Raw genomic sequence first — 22,439 nt, forward strand, 5'->3', positions numbered from 1 at the left:
CTGATTAATTCTAAAAATTAAGAGTTCTGAGGCTATAGTATGCAAAGAGGGCACAATTTCTCCCGTGCAGCCAAAGCCTTTTTATGAGTACATTCTTGATGTATCTACCCTGCAGTACATAGGGCAGTGTTAAAACACCTGAGTAATACATTAGGCACAAGGTCGTAGAGGAGCTTTAGGAAGGTAAATTTCTCTTTCCTCAGCATACTGATTTTTCTCACAGTATACTTCATGGTGCCAGTATTTCTAGCTCTGGGTGTCTGTGCTACACTGCAATTCTTTGTCTTGGTTGTGGTAAGGAAAGGAATTGAATTTCTTTAACTTCTTAAATAATTTATAACTTCATTATAAAATTAAAAATATAAGTATAAACCATGTCCATGGGAAAGTAACTTATTAATGAGGTTATAGAGTGGCTACAAAATTGAGTTAACCAAAATACCCTTTGGGCTATAACAAGTGTGATACTCATCTACACTGTCTACTATTAATTACTGTGATTGATTGGAACTGCACAGGCAGGAGAAATAGACTACCTTAATTTTTTTTATAACCCTTTTTTTGTTCTTACTGCAAGTCAGATCACCTTTAAGTTATCTGGTGATTTCCGAAACGCATAGAGCGAGCCATGCAGCAGGCACAGAAGCACATGCACAGTTCCACATCCCAGAGCCATTTGATGAGCCATTTTACGTCAGATCTCCAGTAGCTGGAGGACAAAAAGTGGTATACCTGAGAAAGGTGTGGATGGATGGCTGCACTCCTGAAAATGAAATGGCGTTACCAGTTAGTCTGAAAGCTCGTTTTCAGAAATATTATCTTCTAAACTGCTTGTATTAGTGCTTTTGAAAACAAAACTTGATTAGCTTGGTTTGTTTATATGAAAAGTACTATACTTTAAGTTGCTGCCGAAACCAGGGCAAATAGCTAAAGAAGTAACCCTTGTGTGCTGTGTATTTATTAATGGGAAAAAAAATCTTCAGATTTTATTTGTTCAGAAAAAACATACTGCAGACTTATTTATAATGTGCCATGTAAGATAACTTGATATTTCTAATTTAAAAATTGAAAATCAGCTCAAGTGTAGTACAATGATTTTTATACAGGTTTAGTCTAGCAAACTTGTCTGCTAGAAGAGTTCTTACCACACAGTAAATTTGAGCCATTCTACATAGGTTGGAAGTATATTGCACTTAATATCATGCCCTTTCTTTAGTATCAGCTTACTAAACATTGATCTACACATGTAATCCCGCTAGGTGATGCCTCCTTTATTCAGCTTTAAACAGGTAAACTTTCCATGGGAGTGGCTTATAGACTTTAATAAACCAGAATATGCCTCTGTCCTAACTTAATTTCTACTAATATCCTAATGTGGTTACTTAAATTGGTCTGCTATAGCAAATGAATTACATAGGCTTAGTACTTGTTCCTAAAGCATGTGGGTTTTGAAGCTTTCAATGTGTTTTGTTCCTTGAAGAGTATGTGATTTTAATTTGTTTGTTGGTTTGTTTTAATAGGATCGAAAACTTCTTGCCACAGCTCAGCAGATGCTCCAGGACAGCAAGACGAAAATAGAAGTTATAAGGATGCAGATTCTTCAGGCAGTCCAGACCAATGAATTGGCTTTTGATAATGGTGATGGAGTAGAAAGGAAATATGAATCATTAATGTCAGAATGCCATGTAGATATGTACCCATATGCACACAGAATTATCAAAAATTTCTAGTAGGAATGTTAGACAAAGCCTGCATGAATGAAAAATAATTGGAGAGCAGGCATACCATTGTGTGTGTTAGGATGCCAGGTATATCTGACTTGAAGCAAAATACCGTAAGCTTAATGAAGAGAAATACAATCTCTCTTCATCACCGTTTTTACACTTTATGCAGTCCATATTTGCTTTGTGGTCTTCATTCTCCCTTTATGCATGCTTTCTTTGTCTTTATAACTAGTAATTTTCTTTAAAGCTTATAATCTTTTTACTATCCTAAAAAAAAAAAAAATCTGATGCAGGTACAAAGCCTGCTTGTCATACTTAAATAGATTGACCTTATTATTACTAATAGGAGCACATACGGAGGCAAATTTTTGCTGTCTTTATGGGTGTTTAGGCTAGACTGAGTAGTAAACAACTGTTTTAAAAACAAACAAAAAATCACTGTTTTTAAAACAACCTGACTTGAAATACTCCTGCTGCATTTCAGAAGTAGTTTTAAACTTGCATTTCTTCGGAAATCTTTAAATGAAAAGTAAAGAAAAAAATAACCCTGAGCTATAATAGCATGAGTGTACTATAAAATTGTGGGCATATTGGTACATCTCTTAAGTCTTGAACTTTATTCGTATGCATTTCTGTGTATTGAAGTTGTGTGATGATGCTCATAATCAGACCCTGGATATATCCTAGGTAATGAAAAAGGGATGGGTGTGTGTTGTTTATGTTTTGTGGGGCGGAGGGAGGTTGGTTTTCTTTATTTCTTTCTATGCTTGCAATGCTTCTGGCTTTTTTTTAACACCCCACCTTAGCACATGGATTATGTATTTCATTTCTGTAAAAGAAAAAGAAAGATATTCTGGCTAGAAAGGGCTATCAAATGCCTTTTTGTGTTCCTACTACTCTTAGAGCTTTAAACAGAAAGGAATATGTCCAGGAAACTTTCTAATCTAAAGTTTTAGGAAATCTAAACACTGTGCGAAGTGGACATTAGAATGGTTAGCCCAAACCATTTGGGGAAGGCACTGTATGGGACCTCTTAGATTCTCTGTGCTGGCAGAAGCCGGATTCCCTGGGATTTTCTGTGAAGCAGGAGGATTATCAGAAACCAATCAGGGATCTACTTAGCTACAGAGTAGTCTGAAAGATAAATCTTCAGAGCGGGGTTCAGAAATGTGGAAGTCTCCACACCACCTCCTGGCTAGCTGAATGATACTTGGAAGATGCAGCTTTTGTCCCTTACCTTCCCTGAAGACATGTTCTTTTTCTCATATCCTCTAGTAATTATAGCTCTTCAAGGAGTAGGACCTGTTTGTTGGATGGAGGCCCTGATCGATTATTTCTGCCTTCAAATGCAGATGCTTAAAATTTCATTGTTGCTTTTATGATGTACTTCAAGCTCTTCTTTGGAATACCAAATCTTCATCTCTCACTTTTTTTTTCTTTCTCTTTTTTTCTTTTTTTTTTTTCTCCCCTCTGTTTATATTGAGGAGGGGGTTAAGATTAAAGAAATTAAGCATGGGCGTGGTCTTCAATGAAGATTGTTTGTGTATATCTCTTTGCAGCAAAACCTGTGATAAGCCCTCTTGAACTCCGAATGGAAGAATTACGCCATCATTTTAGGATAGAGTATGCTGTAGCAGAAGGTGCAAAAAATGTGATGAAATTACTTGGATCTGGGAAGGTTACCGACAGAAAGGCACTTTCAGAAGTAATTTACATCATTACGATTTCTGATACTTTATTTTAAATGTTCCTTCAAGAAAAAAATTTTGAAATATTTTCTTTTTGTTATTTTTACAAGGCGCAAGCAAGATTTAATGAATCAAGCCAGAAGCTGGACCTCTTGAAGTATTCACTGGAACAGAGATTGAATGAACTTCCTAAAAACCATCCCAAAAGCAGTATTATTATAGAGGAGCTTTCACTGGTCTCTTCACCCACATTAAGTCCTCGTCAAAGTGTAATATCTACTCAAAACCAGTATAGTACACTGTCCAAACCAGCAGCTTTAACAGGTATCGTTTATGGAGGTTTTTTAAATTATTTTATTAAATGGTTTAAAACATATCTTTAATGCCAACTTTATTTCTTTCTGGACATATTTCATTGTTGTCGTTTTCCTAGACAAAGCATTTAAAATTTCCGAGCGTGTACCAAAAAAATACAGATAAGTTTGGTTTATTTGTTGACCTCTTTATAATCTTACTAAAGAAGTGAAGTTCTGGCCTGAAGTTAGGTCACTATGGAGGGGAAACTGAGGTACAGAAGGGTTAAGAGTCTTGCCCTCGTCATACACAAAGTCAGTGGCAGAGCTGGACACCCAGCTTTTCTCCCAGTCCCTGTTTTATGCACTGGACCACACTGGCTTCCTAGAAGGTGAGATTTATGCTACCAAAACATGTTATATTTTCAGTCCAAAGAGGGAGATCCTAACAGACATGCAGGGCACTATTGAAGCCTCTGTTTATTGGTGTGAATTGGTTTCCTTGCAGTTAAACTTGGAGACTTTTTTTTTTTTTTTTTTTTGCATTTAGCCTACTCAGAGGGAACAGTAGACTTATCTGTAAATATAAGACTTCAGAACTTCTCATAGTTGGGGTTCACCTGAAATTGTTGTCCTTCATTGGAAGTAAATGTTCCATGCTTTAACAAAGCTCTTAAACATTTGCCTCCAATTTTTTTTTAAAGAAAAACAAATACTTTGACTACTTGGGGGTATGGTGCTTTACTAAATTTATTTAGTAAGTGGTCATATAAGAATTACTAATACAGATACATTTAGGTTTATTGTTTTATTTCCTAAAGCTTTTTACCTCTATTAAATCAACTATTACAGGTTGTTTTTATAATAATCTTACTCTGTTAATTCAAATGTTACTCTAGTTATACACATATAACTGAAACAAAAATCTAGTTTTGAAGTACTGTGGGATTATATTTTAAAACAAAAAGAGGAAGTCTTCTGCTGAGCTGCAATAATAATAAACCGGAGCAAGTCTACTTGTCTTCCATTTTGGTTCAGTAAGACACATAGCAAAGGGTAAAAATCATCAGGACCTCAGCTGAGAGCCCTTGTAAGGTTGCAGAGTGGTGAGGGGAACTTCTTTTTCATCATATAGGATCTCAAATCATCAGTGACCATTGGCAGGAAGTGTTGTGCCTTGGGTTTAAAACAGTTTTGTGGGGTTTTTGATGTTGTTTGTTTTTTTTTTTTTCCTGTAATATGTAATCGTTGGTGTCAGATACATTATAGCGACGAATAATTCCTCTTTAAATGTGACTTACTGATATATATGAACAGTTTCTAACAGGAATTACCGAAACAGAGCTATGTGCTTATGAAGTTCTTAGTAGTTTCACTTTCCTATTGGCAACACAAAGAGCTTTTGTATTGAACTGGATTTAAATGAACAGTGTCTTTGTGTTTTGCCTCTAATGCTTTGTGAAAAATAGATCTGTGCTACTGGCATACTTCTTAAAGTGCATCGACAGAACTTTCTGATATGTATCCAGTCCTTATACAAGATGATAGCCTTTTCGCTTATTAATTTATTTTTTTCCTAAACGAGAGTTTGGGAATGAAGGAAAAGTATTCTTTTACCTGTTAACCTGTTTTTTGAGCCAGTAGCACCTCTTTGTCTTCTAGCCTAATGCTTAGCTGTCGCTTATGCTGTTAGTTCCCTACAGGATGGGATTTCTGCTCGGACTGGTTTCTTCGTGTCTGTTCTGTGGGCTATAATGTTGCCAGACCATTTTTAGGTCAAGTCTGACTTAAGTTCCTGTTACAAAAGAGTGCTTTTAAGCTTCACAGTTAAGTACATGTACTGTCAGAAGAACACTGTGTTTAGCAGTTGCATTTTTCGCTGACATTATGATTAGGAACTGGCTAATTTCACCACTTCCAATAGTTAATTTTGCTAGTGCCTTACAGATGCTATCTTGTACAGGATGAGGTAAGCCTACTGTTCTTGTAACCATCTGTGGTATTCAGATGTTTCTGTGCTGCTGGAGGAAACTCTTAAATTAGAACAGCAGCCTCTGCATCTCAGTTGGTTAAAGATGTAGAAGAATTTGAAGAGTGACTTCTTGGCTCAGCTGTTATAAATCCAAATTCAGTCAAGTTGGAACAATTCAATGATTTTTAAATTATGTACTGACTCAAATTTAACTTTAGCATGCAGCAGGCAAATGTGATTTCTGAATGTATCTTAAACAAATTTGTAGTCTCAATAGTCAATGTGTTCCATTTCAATTACTGAAGTGATTTATCCAATATTAATTGGTTACATAAAACTCACAAAAAAATGTTTCTTATTAAAATGATGGATTGATAATTTAAGATTTGTTGTCTTAAAAAATGACATTGATTACAAGTTGAACCCAAGTCAGTTGGGTTCTCAAGTGAAGAAAACAAAGATACTACTGAAACACAGAACAAAAATATATTGTGTTATTTTGGTGAACTGTTGCTCCTTCTAGAAGGTTGAGCCCCACATATTTGACTTTTAATGTTTATTTTCAGTATATTTGTCTGTCTTGGATCTTTTGATTTCATCTGATACGTCTGTTAGACCCTGTGGGGGTCAGAATATGAGCTATTGCCATAAATCATTAGTCATTCACTTTGTTTACTGAAGAGCAGAAGTCTTTGATAAATTGATGTCTGTCTTGTTCCAGGTACCCTGGAAGTTAGGCTAATGGGCTGCCAAGATATTTTGGAAAACGTTCCTGGTCGATCAAAAGCTACATCGATTACGCTACCTGGTTGGAGTCCAAATGAGGCCAGATCATCTTTCATGAGCAGAACCAGTAAAAGTAAAAGTGGGAGTAGTAGAAACCTTCTGAAAACTGATGACTTATCCAGTTCAGTATACTCTTACTTCTTTGCATATCTTTTACTTATGTTTTAGTGTGCATGTTGCGTTCTGTAATTTGAAATACTAAATTGATGTGAAGCTTTAAATGTGTCTCTTTCTTCATCTGTCAAGTTATTTAAAAAAAAAAAAAGAAAAAAAAAAACCCAACCCAAACACAACCACACTATTATGACCATAAGAACCAATTAAATATGAGATTACATTTTTAAAGGGAAACTTACTGAAGATTTTTTTTGTTTGTGGAAAATCCTCTTAAAGATTTAAGCTGAGTTTGTGTACTTTACTTACAGATGAAGTCTGTGCTGTACTGAAGCTGGATAACACTGTGGTTGGTCAAACTAGCTGGAAACCTATTTCCAATCAGTCATGGGATCAGAAATTTACACTGGAACTAGACAGGGTAAAAATACAGTCTTACTTCGTTGACACCTATAGTAGATTCTTTAAATTAATTTCATGTTGCTTTATATTTTTTTCCTGTTATTGTGATTTTGTTCAAATTTCACATGTGCACAGAATGAGCTCCCTGGGGTCAAGCTGTTATGCTGGGCTGGCATTCTAGAAATTTTACTTTTCTGGCCTACAAACTGACTTAATGTTTTTTTCCAGGTTGTACCATCTTTTTAACCTGTGATAGATAGGGCTTAAATTTTTATTAGGATCATCAACTTCTCAATATTTATCAGTAAATTCTAGTATCAGATACAGTGTGGATATTTTCGTAAAGCTATGTCATGCAATTTTTACAGTGCTTCTGTAAGTGTTCTCATATGGAATGGATCAATCCTTTAGGAATAATAAATAAGTTCACTAATAGTTCTTTCCTAGAACTTTAAAAGTTACTTGGAGGACACAAGTATCAAAATGATACTTGATATTTCTTTCCTCACACCTTTTGAAGACAGCTTATGTTATATAGGTTTAATCAAGCATGTGTTTTTTAGATATTTGATAGTCATAGTATTTTAAAGTAAAAGGATTTTTTTTTTCTATCAGTGTTTAAAATGGACTGAAAATGAAACTATATTTTAGGACCCTAAATGTAATCTCCAGTCTATATTTAAAACAAATCAGAAGGAAAAAAAAAAAAAAAAGCCACCTTTTTGGTTTTGCTCTCTCCCTGCTTCACCTCACCTCTCTGAGCCCCAAACCAAATTCTTTCCACCTAGGAAGGAAGCAGTTTTAGAACTGCAAGTAGAGAAATTCAGGTGTGTTAGGATTTTGTGCACCAAATTAGGAGTGGTGCAGAACAAAACTAGCAGCTGTGGAGTCCTGAAGCCTTGATTATTCTCAGTTTAAAACTAGAACTAGTCAAAGTTTAGTAGCTGTGTCTACCAGCCTAGTATGTGTCACGTTCACTAAAAACTCAATATTAGATGCTTTTTTGGTGCCAGAAAAGGACCTTGCTTCTGCTGGGCAGACCACACATCCTTCTATATTTGAAATGCAAGTTCCAAACCCTATTGTCTTTTTTTTTTTTTTTTTTTTTTTTTTTAAATCTGTTCCTCCTTCTTAACTTGTGGTTTTTAAAAAACCTACAGCTATTATATAAAGACAGTAAACTGATGCATAATGGTGGAATTAAGCTGGGCTAACTAAACTTAGTAACATACAATGCTGCTGTTACATTGTATTGCAGGTTCCTTCGCATTTTGTAACAAGCATGTAAAACACTCTTAAGAATATATAAATCCCACCAGCAAGATACAGCAGTATTTCTTGTTGGTTTAAATTTTTTGGCCCCTCTTCGCAGCCATGTTACAAAAACCATATGTATTTCTGGAGATACTATATGAAGTCTTGCATTATAATGTGTATGTGAGTGCTAACATGTCACTATGCAGCTGTGAAATGGAATTGATACTTGTAAATAATATGGAAAACTAGTGAAGCTGAGGTTTCTAAACACAGGTAAAAATTTGTTGTCAGAGCTTAAGCTAAAATATTTTGAACCAGCAGTGCTGCTAGACTGACTCAGAAAGTCTGGTGACTGTTTGTGCCTCTCTCCTTCTACTTTTGGGGGAATTTTACACTTGTACTTGTATTTGGACACCGGTAATCACACCTGCACTGAAGTGAAATGCCACAGTCACCCTAGTGGGAGCTTGCTCAGTGTGGCTAATTAGCCCTGGCACACTTCTAAAGTAACAGCTCTTGAATGCTAGGTGTTACGGTTGTACAGAGGTGATTCTTGCAGAGCAATTACTGACAAGTAATTTCCTGTGTACATGTTTCCTGTTGCAGTCACGTGAACTAGAAATCTCGGTTTATTGGCGTGACTGGAGATCTTTGTGTGCAGTAAAGTTTCTGAGGTTGGAAGATTTCCTGGATAACCAACGGCATGGCATGTGTCTCTATCTTGAACCCCAGGGCACTCTGTTTGCAGAGGTAAGAATGTTTCTTCAAAGCACTTGAGCGTACTTGCAAGTATTGTATTGCAGAATAATTTGAGAAGATTTTCTTAAACTTTTAAGAATGCATTTTGTTCTGAAACTTGAATTATAACACACATTATTTGAACTGCAGGTTACATTTTTTAATCCGGTTATTGAAAGAAGACCAAAACTCCAGAGGCAGAAGAAAATTTTTTCAAAACAGCAAGGTGATTGTTTTAATATAAACATGTAAAGCTTAAAAATTGTACAGATCTGTGATGGTTTTTTATATAAACCCTGAATATTTGCCTGTGAATAAAGCTGTTGATAATGAAGTATTTGGCATTGCATTTAGAAGGGTTTTGTTTTAGAATTCCTTATTATGCATTAGCATTTAGTAGTGAATAATTAGGAATTGCTAAGGAATATGACAAATTCAGTTTTTTATTCATAAACCATAAACTGATTAATATGATTATTTTTTTTAATTATAGCTTTTGGTAATAAGTAAGGAAATTACTTGCACTCTATTTTCTTTTTTCACAATATCCACAGGCAAAACATTTCTCAGAGCTCCTCAAATGAATATTAATATTGCCACTTGGGGAAGGCTGGTAAGAAGAGCTATTCCTACAGTAAATCACTCTGGCACCTTCAGCCCTCAAGCACCGGTGCCTGCTACTGGGCCAGTGGTTGATGCACACATTCCTGAACTAACACTGCCAGCCAGGTAGGCAATATTTACAATTTTTCAGTACTTTTAAGAGCAAGAGTAACAGTGAGATTCTTATACCCTGAAGTATGTAATGTACTTTAATAAAACCTGTTTATTCTGCAAGACTGCAGACCCTTCAATGTTTTAATTTTGGACATCCATTTTATAGACAGATCTACACATACAAGATTTGTTTTAGGGTAAATCTGCATAACTTGCATTTTTAACTTGGTTTTCATACTATTAGTCTCTGCTATAGGCTGAGGAGTTTGTTTATTTTCTTGTCAGTGACTCTCCTGTAGCCAAATTGGACTTCGAGCTCGAGCCTGAGCCTCCACCTGCTCCACCCCGTGCATCTTCCCTTGGGGAAATATGTGAATCTTCCTCTGAGATAAAGGCTCCTGATGCACCATCTCAGGCAAGTAACTTGAAAAATTTTGGCTGTACACTTTAAGAAGGTTGCAAAATTGGCATCTTCATGATGGATTTCTTCCTTTATATTTCAGCATACGCTCCCTTAGCTTAAACATACGTAATTGTCTCAACAGAACGCTCCAGTCACTCTTGGTGGCAAACTGCATGTTGGTATGTTTAACTCTCCGTGTCATTGGTTCCACCACTGAAAAAACACCCAAAATCATTATTCAGGGAATGGCTTTATTAACAAAGAGCAGAATGACTGGAGCAATAGGTTTCATCGGCCTGTTAAAAGCTTGCCTGACTGTATCATCTTAAAAGTACAGCAGTTTAGTATAGAAAATTCTTGTGTTAAGAATTTCACGTGGTTATAGTACAATATCTGCATTCATTTGCTTTGATAATCAGTTTTACATTTTCAGACTTCTTTTTTCTTCACAGGATGAAGTAACAACTTTTGATTTTGAAAGTGGCAGAAATAGTATTGTCCCAAAACTCCAGCCTGAAATAATCTGTGAGCCTGATACTCCCCGTTCAGACATAAAATACACCAACATCCGAGAGCCTGAAGACAGGAGGTAAAAATGCAGTGGTTTTGTTGTTGATCTGAATAGTATTTCTTAAAGTTAACAAACTAGAAGATTTTTGACTGGGTTTTTATTTACATAGGTCACAACAAAGATTTCAGTTCAGTCTGAAGGATTTCAGATGTTGTGCTGTACTGGGCAGAGGACACTTTGGAAAGGTAAATGTCAAAAGGCTATATTAAGTGTCAAGGCTATATCAAAACTAGATATAGCTCTTAAATGAATCACTTATCTTCTGTTCTAGGTGCTGCTGGCAGAGTACAAAAACACAAATGAGATGTTTGCAATTAAAGCCTTAAAGAAAGGAGATATTGTCGCTCGTGATGAAGTAGACAGGTCAGTTTGTAAGATACAATACATGGATTCCATAAATCGTGGGGTTTTTTCTGCATACAACTGTAAGCTCTACCAAACAGCAGTTAAATACAGTGAAGGAGCAAAACAAGTTGCCATCTCCCTGCTTGGCTGGCTGCTGCAGAAGTGTAGCCTTTCTTCTGGGGCAAGGAGAGGAGCAGTGTAGCCCAGGAATACTGATTTGTTTTAGTGCCTCTCTTACCGTGCCTGTACTACAGCTCTGACTTAAAGCTGATCCTGTTTTTCAGTTAGGTTCTCTGGCAATTATTTATTTTAATTACTTGTTCTATAGACTTCCATCACATTTCAGGAGAACAGTAACTATGTTTTCTTTACTGGCAGAAAACATCTATGATGGTATTTCTCAACCTGTAAGATACTGTCCCACTTCATCATGTTTTCCTTTAAGTCCTGTGTGTACTCCACTGTTGTATTTTTTTTTTAATCTTTTTGTCCCAAAACCCAGATTATTTTTTTCTCTGCTTGTAAGTGAAATGACAGTTACAAAAGTGTCTAGTTTTAGCACAAGAAGGTGCTTTTACAGCTGTTTAATAGTGACAATATTCATTTGACTTGCAGGAAGATAACTGTATTAGGAATAAGCTACAAATTAACCAATTGCCTTAAGAAGAAATAATCTGGAATTACTACAGAAAATGTCTATAATATTGTTACTATTTTTCCACTTTTTATACAATTAAAATAAAAATGGATTGAAGCTAATGTCACATAGTATTGATACATACTTAATACAGGTCTGAAGTATGCGGGAGAAAAATTGGCAGGGTACCATTTTCATGGACTGCCAGGTTTCCTTTTTCATTTGTGAAAGCTAAGTGTAAATTTGTGGAAATCCTGGCATCAACTTAATGTGTGCAAGTATTAAAACCTCTGTTCTGAAACAAAAGATGTTATTTTATCCTGAGGACTAGAGGAAAAAGCGTAAGGTATAAGTTCCCAATGGTTTCTGAGAGTTAAAAAATTGTAGTTCAGGATTCAGCTTTACACTTTTACGGATTTTTCTGTTTGCAGCTTGATGTGTGAAAAGCGAATATTTGAAACTGTGAATAGTGTAAGACATCCCTTCTTGGTGAACCTTTTTGCTTGTTTCCAAACCAAAGATCACGTTTGCTTTGTAATGGAATACGCTGCTGGTGGGGATCTGATGATGCACATTCATACTGATGTCTTCTCTGAACCGAGAGCAGTGTGAGTATCCGTCTATATACTTTTTTGTGGCATTAAGTGAAGGGCACTTTGTTCAGTGGATAAGAACAAAGATCTTCATCACCACATGCATCTACGTTGTAATTTCAGTACTTTTTAAAAGGGTCAAAGAATCTTAACTGATTTCATTAGACACAGACACATGCAGATTTAATGTGTCAGAATCTATTGAATTAAAAAATTATATATTTTCAAATACTCAAAAATATTTAATGTTTGTAATACTCTATTTTTTTAAAAGATTGCATTAAAAAGCTAGATGAAAACTTAGCAGACAAGGCTAAAAAGGGAAAGAATAAACCAAATTAGAAATCATTCAATGCCATGGCAGCAGACGCTACAGAAAATTTATCCTCAGGCCAAGCGAACATACTACAGCTTGAAAGCTGCAAGTTGAAGCATTTTTGCCATCTGGCTTCAAAACTCTGACCTTTGTATAAAACTGATCTGTACCTCAAAAAAAAAAGAATCAGTGATTTTCAGAGGATGTTTAATAAAAAAGATCAGTAATAGTGGACTTCACATTCTGAAAACCAAGACTGAAATTGATTTAAATTTTAACTTTTTCAACAGATTCTATGCTGCATGTGTGGTTCTTGGACTTCAGTATTTACATGAACACAAAATAGTATATAGGTAAGTAGCCATTGACCCATTTCCAGCAGATGAATTTCCATTAGTCTGAATAGTACTGAAGAAACATCAGTGATGCAATTTTGTTCTCAAATGTTAATTTAGAGATTTGAAGTTGGATAACTTACTGCTGGACACAGAAGGCTTCGTGAAAATTGCTGATTTTGGTCTTTGCAAAGAAGGTAATGGCCCTTTAAGTTTATCTCTAGGGCAATTCCGTAGTCTGTCTTACTCCTGACTGTTCCTTGAGACTTTTGGACTGTCAAACGTGTGTAGTATACTTACCCTGTATCATCTGAAGGAAAGAAATACATCTCTGACTGTACAAATGTAGAGGTGGGAGGAACTTAGTAGAGGAATATCAGGAGCATAGCTCTCTTTTTTTTATTATTTTTATTTTTTTCAGTTGTGAAGCATCACCTCATATCCCTGCTTATTAATAAGGCATACTGCTGCATTTTACAAGTTAGCAGAAAAAGCATTAGGTGTTTTTTTTTCTCATTCTGAATGTGTAGACACTACAATGAAATCAAGTACCTATCTCACTCTTAACTTTTTACAAATTAATTATTATTTTTTTTAACTCTTAGATAGTCACAACTCTAACTATATGGAAATGACACACAAAGTATACTGTAACTAAAATAGAAAATGTGTCCCAAAAGGGAAGGCTAGATGCTAGAAAGTTACTTTCAAGCATGACGCTACTGGCAGCTACTTTTCACGTAAGACCTAAAATAGAGGTAGCAAGTGAAACTGCAGTGTCTTTCTCAAACCCCACTGGGGAGGCAGATCTGGAAAGGTCCATTCCCTTCTCCAATTTATATACCCTGTCCTCCATATGAGAGCGAGTTCAGTAAATTCAGCAGGCGTTCAAACATCACTGCTGCCTGCAATATCCTCGGGTGAATCCTGTGACTTTCACTACAAAAAGTCCTCATTTCCTTTTGTCATTTTATGGTACAAGGAAAGCTGTTTGATTTGCTGACTGCTACAGTACGTGTTCTTTTTAAGCTTTCTGCAGTACCTACACTGGCAGTGCCACATCAGTCCTTGGGGTGCTGACATCCCAAACTGTGCCCCTTTTGCAGATATACAGGTTTTGCGAATTGCTCTAAATGGTTATGCTACACTCCGTGTTTTACTTTACTATATGTAGTTTTGCCACTACAGAAGCATCCACAGTAGGCATGTTTGACTAAACTAGGGTACCACATTTTCTCCTGCTAACTAGGAGAAACACAGCATAAGAGTGTATCTTTCCAAGCAGAGATAACAGGGTGGCAAAGGTGTAACTGGAAACTTAATTTGGCTCATTGCATATAGCTAGGGATAGAAACACTCATACTGAAGCACGTGGAACAAGGGTATGGGAGGGATGAAGTGGGGAATATTTCACCTCGGTGGCCTGAGCCTTCAGGAGAGGCTCTGGAACTACAGTATTGACTGAAGTTGCTCTAGTGAGAGGTTTTAGTTGCTGGAGGAGTAGGTTGTAAAGTGGCAGCAAATACTGCGTGATTTTCATTAACTGTAACTTTTCAGGAATGGGATTTGGAGACAGAACAAGCACGTTCTGCGGCACACCGGAATTTCTTGCTCCAGAGGTGCTGACAGAAACTTCCTATACAAGAGCTGTAGACTGGTGGGGTCTTGGTGTACTTATCTATGAGATGCTAGTGGGTGAGGTAAGTTCTAGTAAGACACAATGGACTCATAAAGCTAATATATGTTAAAAAGGTTACAAAACTCAAGGTACCAGCCTGTCAATGTTTAATATGCCCTACCTGCCACAGCTGTATCAATACTTGTATATACAGTAGGTATAGGCATATCTAGGTTTACAGACTAGCATCTTGATGTGTTTCAAGAAAAAGAATTATTAAATACTGCACAGCTACTTACCCGATACTAGCTGGTGTAATGCTGTAGTTGATGAGTCATGTGTCATGAGCTTGAAATATCATTAGTTGTGGTAGTGAATGAGTTGTAGCTGGTCCAGGACTTAACCTCTAGATTTTTGTTTTATTTTGGTTTTTAATTGCGTCGTTATACCTTAAATCAAATTACAGTACTGGCACATTAATATCAGCGTCTCTAAGCAAGAACATAGCACATCTGGTTTTGGGGAGCCCAGTTTCCAGCACACATCTGTTACTGTCAAATTTGGATGCATACAGCTCAAGCAGTCCGCTTCCAAATGCGTTTGGGGAGAAAATAAACTCCTGAACTCCTGTAGCTCGTATGGACACAAACTTCATCACGGAAGGCTGGATAGTAGTGAAAGGTTTTGCCGAACACAATGCTGTTTATCATTTGCATATCGCTAAAATGGAATGCCCCAGCTCCATGTAAACGAGCTGGTATAAAATTGTTACTGAATAGTTAGTTCCCATTGCGTACATCGCTTTGCTTTCAGTCTGCTTTGCTATAGTGTCTCCCAGGTAGCGCGGTGATGGCTTACGTGCTTAAAAACCAGAGAAAAACTATACAGTTGCTCATCGTTTTGTTCTTTTTCAAAGAAGGTGATCATTCAACCTCCTTTGACTTCCTTTCAGGTAAAAAAGGACAGAAAGCTTGTAGCGTGTCACCTGTATCTGTCAGGCCACTTCAAAACAGTTTGAAATCCCTTGAGCTGTAACATGCCAAAGATACTACAAAAGCAAATGAGCCTTGACCATGTTACTTGGGAACGGCAGCTGTCCCAAGGAAGAGCTGATACATACTTTCCAGATTCCCCGTGTATCTTGTGTCAGGGTTTGAAGAAGATACCGGTTCTAGGTGCTTCCACTTCTGAAAGCACATTTTTAAAGCATAGCCTTTCAGTAAGAATTAAGGGATAACACCAACTTGTCTTTTCTCTTTTATGGAAAATGACCATATCTGTTCCTGAGAAAAGGAAGACTTCATTTCAGGGTGTCTAATTCCAAACTGTCAGCTGAATATATGTTGCTTTCAATTGTAAGTGATTTTTAAGCCTGTTTTATAGTGGGTTTTCTTTATTACTTTCATTATAGTCTCCCTTCCCTGGAGATGATGAAGAAGAGGTGTTTGACAGTATTGTAAATGATGAAGTGAGATATCCACGATTTCTGTCTACAGAAGCCATCTCTATAATGAGACGGGTAAGAACATAATCGTAATATTACAGTATTCCCCTCTTATCCCATTTCCTTTCCAACATTAAGGAAGTTGATTACTTTTGTGAGGAACAAAATACTTGGAAGAACCTACACTTGGTATTTTTTTTCTACAGTTAAAATTTCAGACTTGCTTCATTTATGCTGTGCCATGCTGCCTATCACCTGAAATAAAAATTGTCAGTGCCATTCCACTTCATTCAGGAGCAAGTTTTTCTTTTTAAAACATAAAACACTAGAGGCTCTATTTTCTCCCTAAACTAAGTGTCCTAGTCATATCTAGCTAGGGTGGTTCAGCTCTCTTTCCCTAGCAGAACACTGCTGCATTGACCTATTTGGTAGATTAACATTGTCACATGAATATTTTAATTCAAAGACATCTAAATCTTTTTGGTTTCCTTCCAACTGGGGCAGGAAACACTGTACACATGGCATCTGCAGTCCCATTCTTGGCAAAGAACAGCTGATCTTGTTTATGGCTGTTATTAATGCTATTCCTTAGTGTTATGCCTCGACTTATCTGAAGTTGCTTGAACCTGTCTTACAAGCTTATCACAGTCGATGGAAGGACACCTGCTGGAGGGGGCCGAAGCCCTTGGAAGCCACCTCTCAACTTATTACGGCTTTGCCACCAAACACCAGTCTAGCACCCAATGCAGCAACATGCTGCAGCATGCAAGTTTAAAGCATGCCACAGTAGTCACTGTGACATAAGTACTGAAGTAGTAGCGTAAATATTCTATAGCTTAAAATGATTGCTTACTCCTAGGGAGAGAACATTTCTCTAGAGAAAGCAGGAAGAATAGTTTTAAGGCAGTACCTGGGGAGGGTATTGTTACTGTGAAAACTGTCATGCCCATATCTACAGGAGACTGCTACACCTACCCCTGCACTTTGCTCGTCATTTACTAGTTGTAGCTGTGCGTGCACTCTTCCCATACGAGAAATTCCCACATAATGTAGCAGACATTTTTGGATGGCTGCATCAGGAACGTATCAACCCACCCTGATGCTGGGCACTACGCCTGGAACCAGGGGTCTGCACTCAGCAGCACGATTCACGAGTTGTTAACCCGAGGTTCGGTGTTCTTAGAAAACCCTGGTATTTGGCTGGGTGTGTAAGCAGGGTTCAGCGCTCCTGTGAAATCGCTGGGCACAGCAGAGTGATGTCTCTTCAGAGACAAGCAAGAAATAGTAGCTTAGGTACATTCTGTACCCTCTCCAGCAAACAGCACCGGTGTCAACATCTCTGTGCTGAACACCAGCCCCACCCCCACCTCGGGTACCAGGGCAGCAAGACGGAGTAGCCTGCTCTGTGCTCACAGCCAGGCAGCTAGTGCAGCTGTGCGAACAGGCTCAGGCATCTCTACAAGAGGGCTGCTCTCTAGCTCTGTATAGCCAAAGTTTTGTCCTTCCACTTCTTTGAGGACCAAGAATTTTTCTGTAGGTCAGGGCTATGAATTTTACTGTCCATCTAATCTTGGCGTTGATGTTTATACAGCAGCACTCATCCTCCCTAGCTCCTCCCCCTTCCCCTGAATCCCTGCACTGAAATCTTGCATGTTTTGTCAGCTGCTACGAAGAAATCCAGAGCGGCGTCTTGGGGCTGGAGAGAAGGATGCTGAAGATGTGAAAAAGCATCACTTCTTCAGGGTGAGTACAAACCAGTATTATTTCTAAGGACAGGAAGGAGTAGAGACGGGAAACTGAACATCAGTTGGTTTATTTTACAGCTAATAGATTGGAATGCTTTACTGGCCAAGAAAGTGAAGCCTCCTTTTGTACCCACCATTAGAGGACGAGAAGACGTTAGTAATTTTGATGACGAATTTACCTCCGAAGCACCTATCCTCACTCCACCTCGGGAACCAAGGATACTTTCAGAAGAAGAGCAGGAAATGTTCAGAGATTTTGATTACATTGCTGATTGGTGTTAACTTCCAGACACTGTGAAACCCCAGCTGACTGGCTCACAAGAATGCCTCTCTCAGAAGAATACCCACCCTTCAATTGCTCTCTGTGCCACCTGTAGCTTCTGGGTGTTTTTTTTAAATCACATGAAGATCCTTTTAAGTACTGCTTTAACACTCTTGTGAAGAGTGGCCTCTTGTATATTGTTTTTTATCAGAGCACTGGAAAGCAGGTCTATGGAGTTGTTAAGCTGAGTTGGTGAACCCGGGCTGTGTTCCGCTTCCCCCACAGGCACACGTGGAGCTGTACTGTTTCTCTGGCTCTTCTACAGCAGATAACATCCCTCTTTAAAGTATCTGCCTTAAGTGGGAAAAGCAGACTTTGAGCTAGGTAATCACTTCTCTCGGCCACGTTGGAACAGAAGTTTGGGATAGTGATGATACTCCCACAGAACACGGTTCTAGCTGGAGAAGGCAAATGATTTCAGTTGATTATCTTGTGCAGTCTATAAACCTACACCTTTCTATGTACACCTTCATCTTGTGTTCTTAAAATAATGGTATTGAGAACAGATATGCCTTGTTTTGTAAATTTTCTATGGTATTTATTAGGAAAACTGTTAAATGCCTTGCCTTTGAGATAACAACAATGTAAGTGCTTCCATTACAAAGAAAAATCCAGAAAGTTTACCAAAGCCACTTGCCAAACAGTTTTGCCTTCAAGCTTTTTAAGCATGGCTTAAACCCCTGGTCGATATAAAGAATGTAACAAGGATGTTGCTCAGCGTAACCACAGAGCAGAGCATATGCATTTCCCGAGCCCATCCACTTCTGTACTCAGACCCCTGCCTTTCCCACTCACCAAGTGGGCAGATCAGTTAACCAGTCTCTATCTAACCACCTAGATACTGTATCTGCTGTACAATATTGTTTCACTTTTGGAAAACACATGGATTTTCAATGTATACATGCTGCGAACATGTATATTTGGAAGTTGTAATGTATTATGTCCAGGCAAGTAATTTAATCATACCACTTCATTAATTTTGCGCAGTGGCCAAGCGAACAGGATAGAACTGAGTGAAAAAAGTATGTGTATACATACAGGCCGCTGAACTCCAGAACATCGATTGGCAGTTACTGAGGGTAAAAGCAATATGTTGTAACAGAATGTATAAATATTTTTGATAAAAACAGTGTATATTTTATAAACCCCTTAACACTAAAAGCTGTACCTCAAAAGTTGAAAAATAACTTAGACCAGACACTGTGCATACTTGTAAACCACAACCTATTTTTGGCATCTGGTGTTCTGTAGGCAAACATCACTTCTTGGAAAATAAGTTTCCCACGTGGTCCTTAGCCCTAGCACCATTCAGAGCCAACAGTGTATGTAATCTCACACGTTCGTCCCAGCCAGGAGGTTGCTGGCTAAGAGCGAGAATCAGCACTCATGAATTCAAAACTTGTCATCTTATTCATTCAGAGAAGAAATGCAAACCACCCGAGTGTGCAACACCAAGGTGGTTGTTCAAAATCACAATGCTGGACAGACCTGCACGGTCTGGCAGGGGAGAGACTGAAGGAGGGGAGGGGGGTAAAAAAATTAATGGTTAACAGGTCTAAATCGACATTCGCACCGCCACCACCCCGGCAGGAACAAGGCAGGCATCTTTACCGGCACCACAAATCACGTTTGGCAGAGTGAGTCAACTTTTCAGCATTACTTGTTTCCAGATTCTAATTAATCAGAAACAAATCCTGTTCCTGTATCTAGCTGAAACCAATACTTTTGAGGTACAGTCAGCTCACTCTCTTTGGTTCCCAAATATATATATGAGCATCTAACAAGGTGCTTAACACTTACGAAAGTATCCTCAAAAATACCTTTTGTAACTACATCTTGTACAGAAATCTTTTTTTTTAATCTAAGTAAATCACTAAAAAAAAATAAAAAAATTAGAGGGCAGGGTATGTTCACCCAGTTAAGCTGAAAGAAAGCACTAATTTTATCTCTGTAGTTTTTTAAATATTTTTAGGCAAATTAAGATTTTAAACCCTAGATTGTAAATATATTTTGCTATACTTTATCTGTATGTGGCTGCTGAAGCACTTTGTAAGGAAATTAGGATATTTTAGAATGGTACACTATGCATTAAAATGAAATGTGCCTTTAACAAATGTCATTCTAAGTGTTTTGCAGTCATTAATATCACAAATTAAAGTTTTAAATAGAGTAATTTGTAAATTGTGTCCCAAACATGATTTGCTGTTTCTTGAAGTGACTTGTCACATTTTCTCCACAGGTAACTTCAGAAAAGAACTTGTAATCAGGAGGGGACTTACAGAAACCCAATTTCATGCTGGTAGCTCAGTGTGCTTCCATTCATTTCTTTAAAAAAAAAAAAAAAAAAACAAACACAAAACAAGATAATTACCTCTTTACAAGGTTGAAGAAAAGTAGCCTCCTCTTGCTTGGGTAAGAAGTCCTTCTGATGGGATCAGGAGAAGACTGTAGCTGTTGAAGTCTGGCCAGCTGGGATCAGCATGCTTCCTTTGAGGGCAGGGGGAGTCAGCACTCGCTCCCCTCACCAAGTATTTCTTCATTATAGTCTCTTTCCTGCCCCCCACTATACAGGAAGGCTCTATAAGCAAATCAAAACCTATACCCAACCCCCCATGAGCCTGTTCTTTAAGCAGAAAATGAAGCTTGCTTTTCCTGAGTGCACTTAGAAAAGAAATCTTCACTCTTCAGAATAAACTAAAATTTCCCATGAGACCAGTGCCTACAGGCACTTAACTTCACCACTTAACCAAGCAATCATTCCAGAAAGGGCTGGCTCCAAATGAAGATGCAGTTTCAAATATCTCATCTAAATTGCAGCGGAATTAGCACAGGCAGTGCCTGAAGATGCTGTGCCCTTGCCTTTGTTGCCGAAGGGCTGCTCTCCCCACACCCTCCTGCCTGCTCCGGGCTCGCTGCTGAACCACCTCCCAGCACCGGCATTAGCAGAGAACCCCGAAGCTATAAACGCCCCCACTGTAGCCCAGCTCCCTGCTCACCCTTTGGGTTCTACCAGTCGCGCGGTCTCCGCTACCGCTCAGCTTTGGCAATGAAAGAAGGTGATTAGCTAAAACCAGGCTGCAGAGCTGCAACAGCCTCCTCTGCGGCTCCCCCCGCCCATCCCTGCGACCCCCAGACCTGCCTGCCGGTGGGTGTACCGCATATACAGCTGCTGGCAGACACCCCCCCGCTGCCGAGCAGCGCTCCCCCAGGAACAAGAACTCATTGCTGAATGCGAAGCTTCTCTAAAAGAAGCCGAATTCCTTAGCTTCATCAAAACAGCTTCCTAAAGGGGTCATAACTGCCTAAAAATTAATTCAGTTACACTGTTGGGTTTTTTCCTGGAATGCTTTACGCTAACCGTAGCAGTAACTGGTTTTCAAAAAATACACCCCCTTCACGCATACTCCTCGTTCTGCCCCTGGGCTGCACAGTTACTACCCTCCCCACGCCGAGGGAGGTACAGGAACTGCTCGTGGAATAGCAGGAAGAGGCAGGGTCAAGCCAGGATAGTGTCCCTGCCTCCCTCTGCTGCACACCAGAGCTCTGCACAGATGTATTTAAATTTCCATCCAGACAGCTCGTGCTGTGTTTAACAACATCAAGTACTCGCACGTAAGGCCTCAAAGCATTTAAAATACAAGCATGATTGCTAAACCCGAGCTTCGGCCATTTCTAACCTGCGTGCGGTAGCTCTAACACACTGATCGATGCTGGGAGGTACACCCACGCCAACATCGCTTTCACCTTTGCCTTTCCAAACCGTAAGGGTACATTAGAGATCAGGCCCCGCCTATTCCAAGCATCACACCTTCTCCCACAGAGCAGCTCAGAGCAAGACGGGGACAGCCTAGGTAACAGGCAATGTTGCAATAAAATGTAAGGACATGCACTGGAATACAATCCCTCCAAATTGCCAGGAGCACCACCTTTAACATCTGCACCAGAATTGTTCAGGACTGCAACCAACAGCCTCAGTGGTGTAACAGAACTGTTCAGCCTTTGGTATTTGTTTAAAGAAAAAAAAAAAAAAAAATGTTGAGCTGCTGGTTTTCCATAGTCCTGCCTGGCAGAAGAGGATTAAAACTAAACCAGCAAGAAAACACTGAGGGCTATTGACAATTAGTGCTATTGGCACTGGACACGCACCATCCCTCTGGATGGCTCAGGACCAGATGCATAGCAAGCTGACCCCTCAGCTGTTCATTTCGGTAATTAAAATGAATTTGCACCTGTGATACAAAATTAACTTGGGAACCAGAAGCCTCCCAGTCAAGTACATTTGTGGCTTTGCACACAAAGAGACACTGTCAGGAAGCAACTAGTTTTTCAAGCTGTTAGTTTGGGGAGGGCTGAATAACTTCTGCCTTTACTCCTCGGCACCTGGTGCGTAATTTCAAACAAGTGCTCACTTCAGAGGTA

The 22,439-nt window shown here is 38.6% G+C and overlaps 1 protein-coding gene across 2 annotated transcripts in view; it reads left to right on the forward strand.

Moving 5' to 3' along the window:
* Positions 1-20,201, forward strand: part of PKN2 (protein kinase N2) — a 56,254-nt gene extending 36,053 nt beyond the window's left edge. For both annotated transcript variants that reach the window (XM_080406653.1, XM_080406652.1), the window contains 19 exons: positions 1,521-1,638; positions 3,284-3,429; positions 3,523-3,736; positions 6,399-6,584; positions 6,889-6,998; positions 8,843-8,986; positions 9,125-9,200; positions 9,529-9,703; positions 9,977-10,106; positions 10,547-10,683; positions 10,775-10,850; positions 10,937-11,028; positions 12,079-12,255; positions 12,847-12,909; positions 13,012-13,088; positions 14,449-14,591; positions 15,921-16,028; positions 17,616-17,696; positions 17,777-20,201. In XM_080406653.1, coding sequence (XP_080262779.1) covers positions 1,521-1,638; positions 3,284-3,429; positions 3,523-3,736; positions 6,399-6,584; positions 6,889-6,998; positions 8,843-8,986; positions 9,125-9,200; positions 9,529-9,703; positions 9,977-10,106; positions 10,547-10,683; positions 10,775-10,850; positions 10,937-11,028; positions 12,079-12,255; positions 12,847-12,909; positions 13,012-13,088; positions 14,449-14,591; positions 15,921-16,028; positions 17,616-17,696; positions 17,777-17,980 — 2,457 coding nt within the window. In that variant the 3' untranslated portion in view covers positions 17,981-20,201. The remainder of the gene's footprint in view (positions 1-1,520; positions 1,639-3,283; positions 3,430-3,522; positions 3,737-6,398; positions 6,585-6,888; positions 6,999-8,842; positions 8,987-9,124; positions 9,201-9,528; positions 9,704-9,976; positions 10,107-10,546; positions 10,684-10,774; positions 10,851-10,936; positions 11,029-12,078; positions 12,256-12,846; positions 12,910-13,011; positions 13,089-14,448; positions 14,592-15,920; positions 16,029-17,615; positions 17,697-17,776) is intronic.
* The last annotated feature ends 2,238 nt before the right edge of the window (positions 20,202-22,439 follow it).

This window comes from Falco punctatus (assembly GCF_963210335.1).
Source record: "Falco punctatus genome assembly, chromosome: 11".
NCBI classification, from domain to species: Eukaryota; Metazoa; Chordata; class Aves; order Falconiformes; family Falconidae; genus Falco; species Falco punctatus.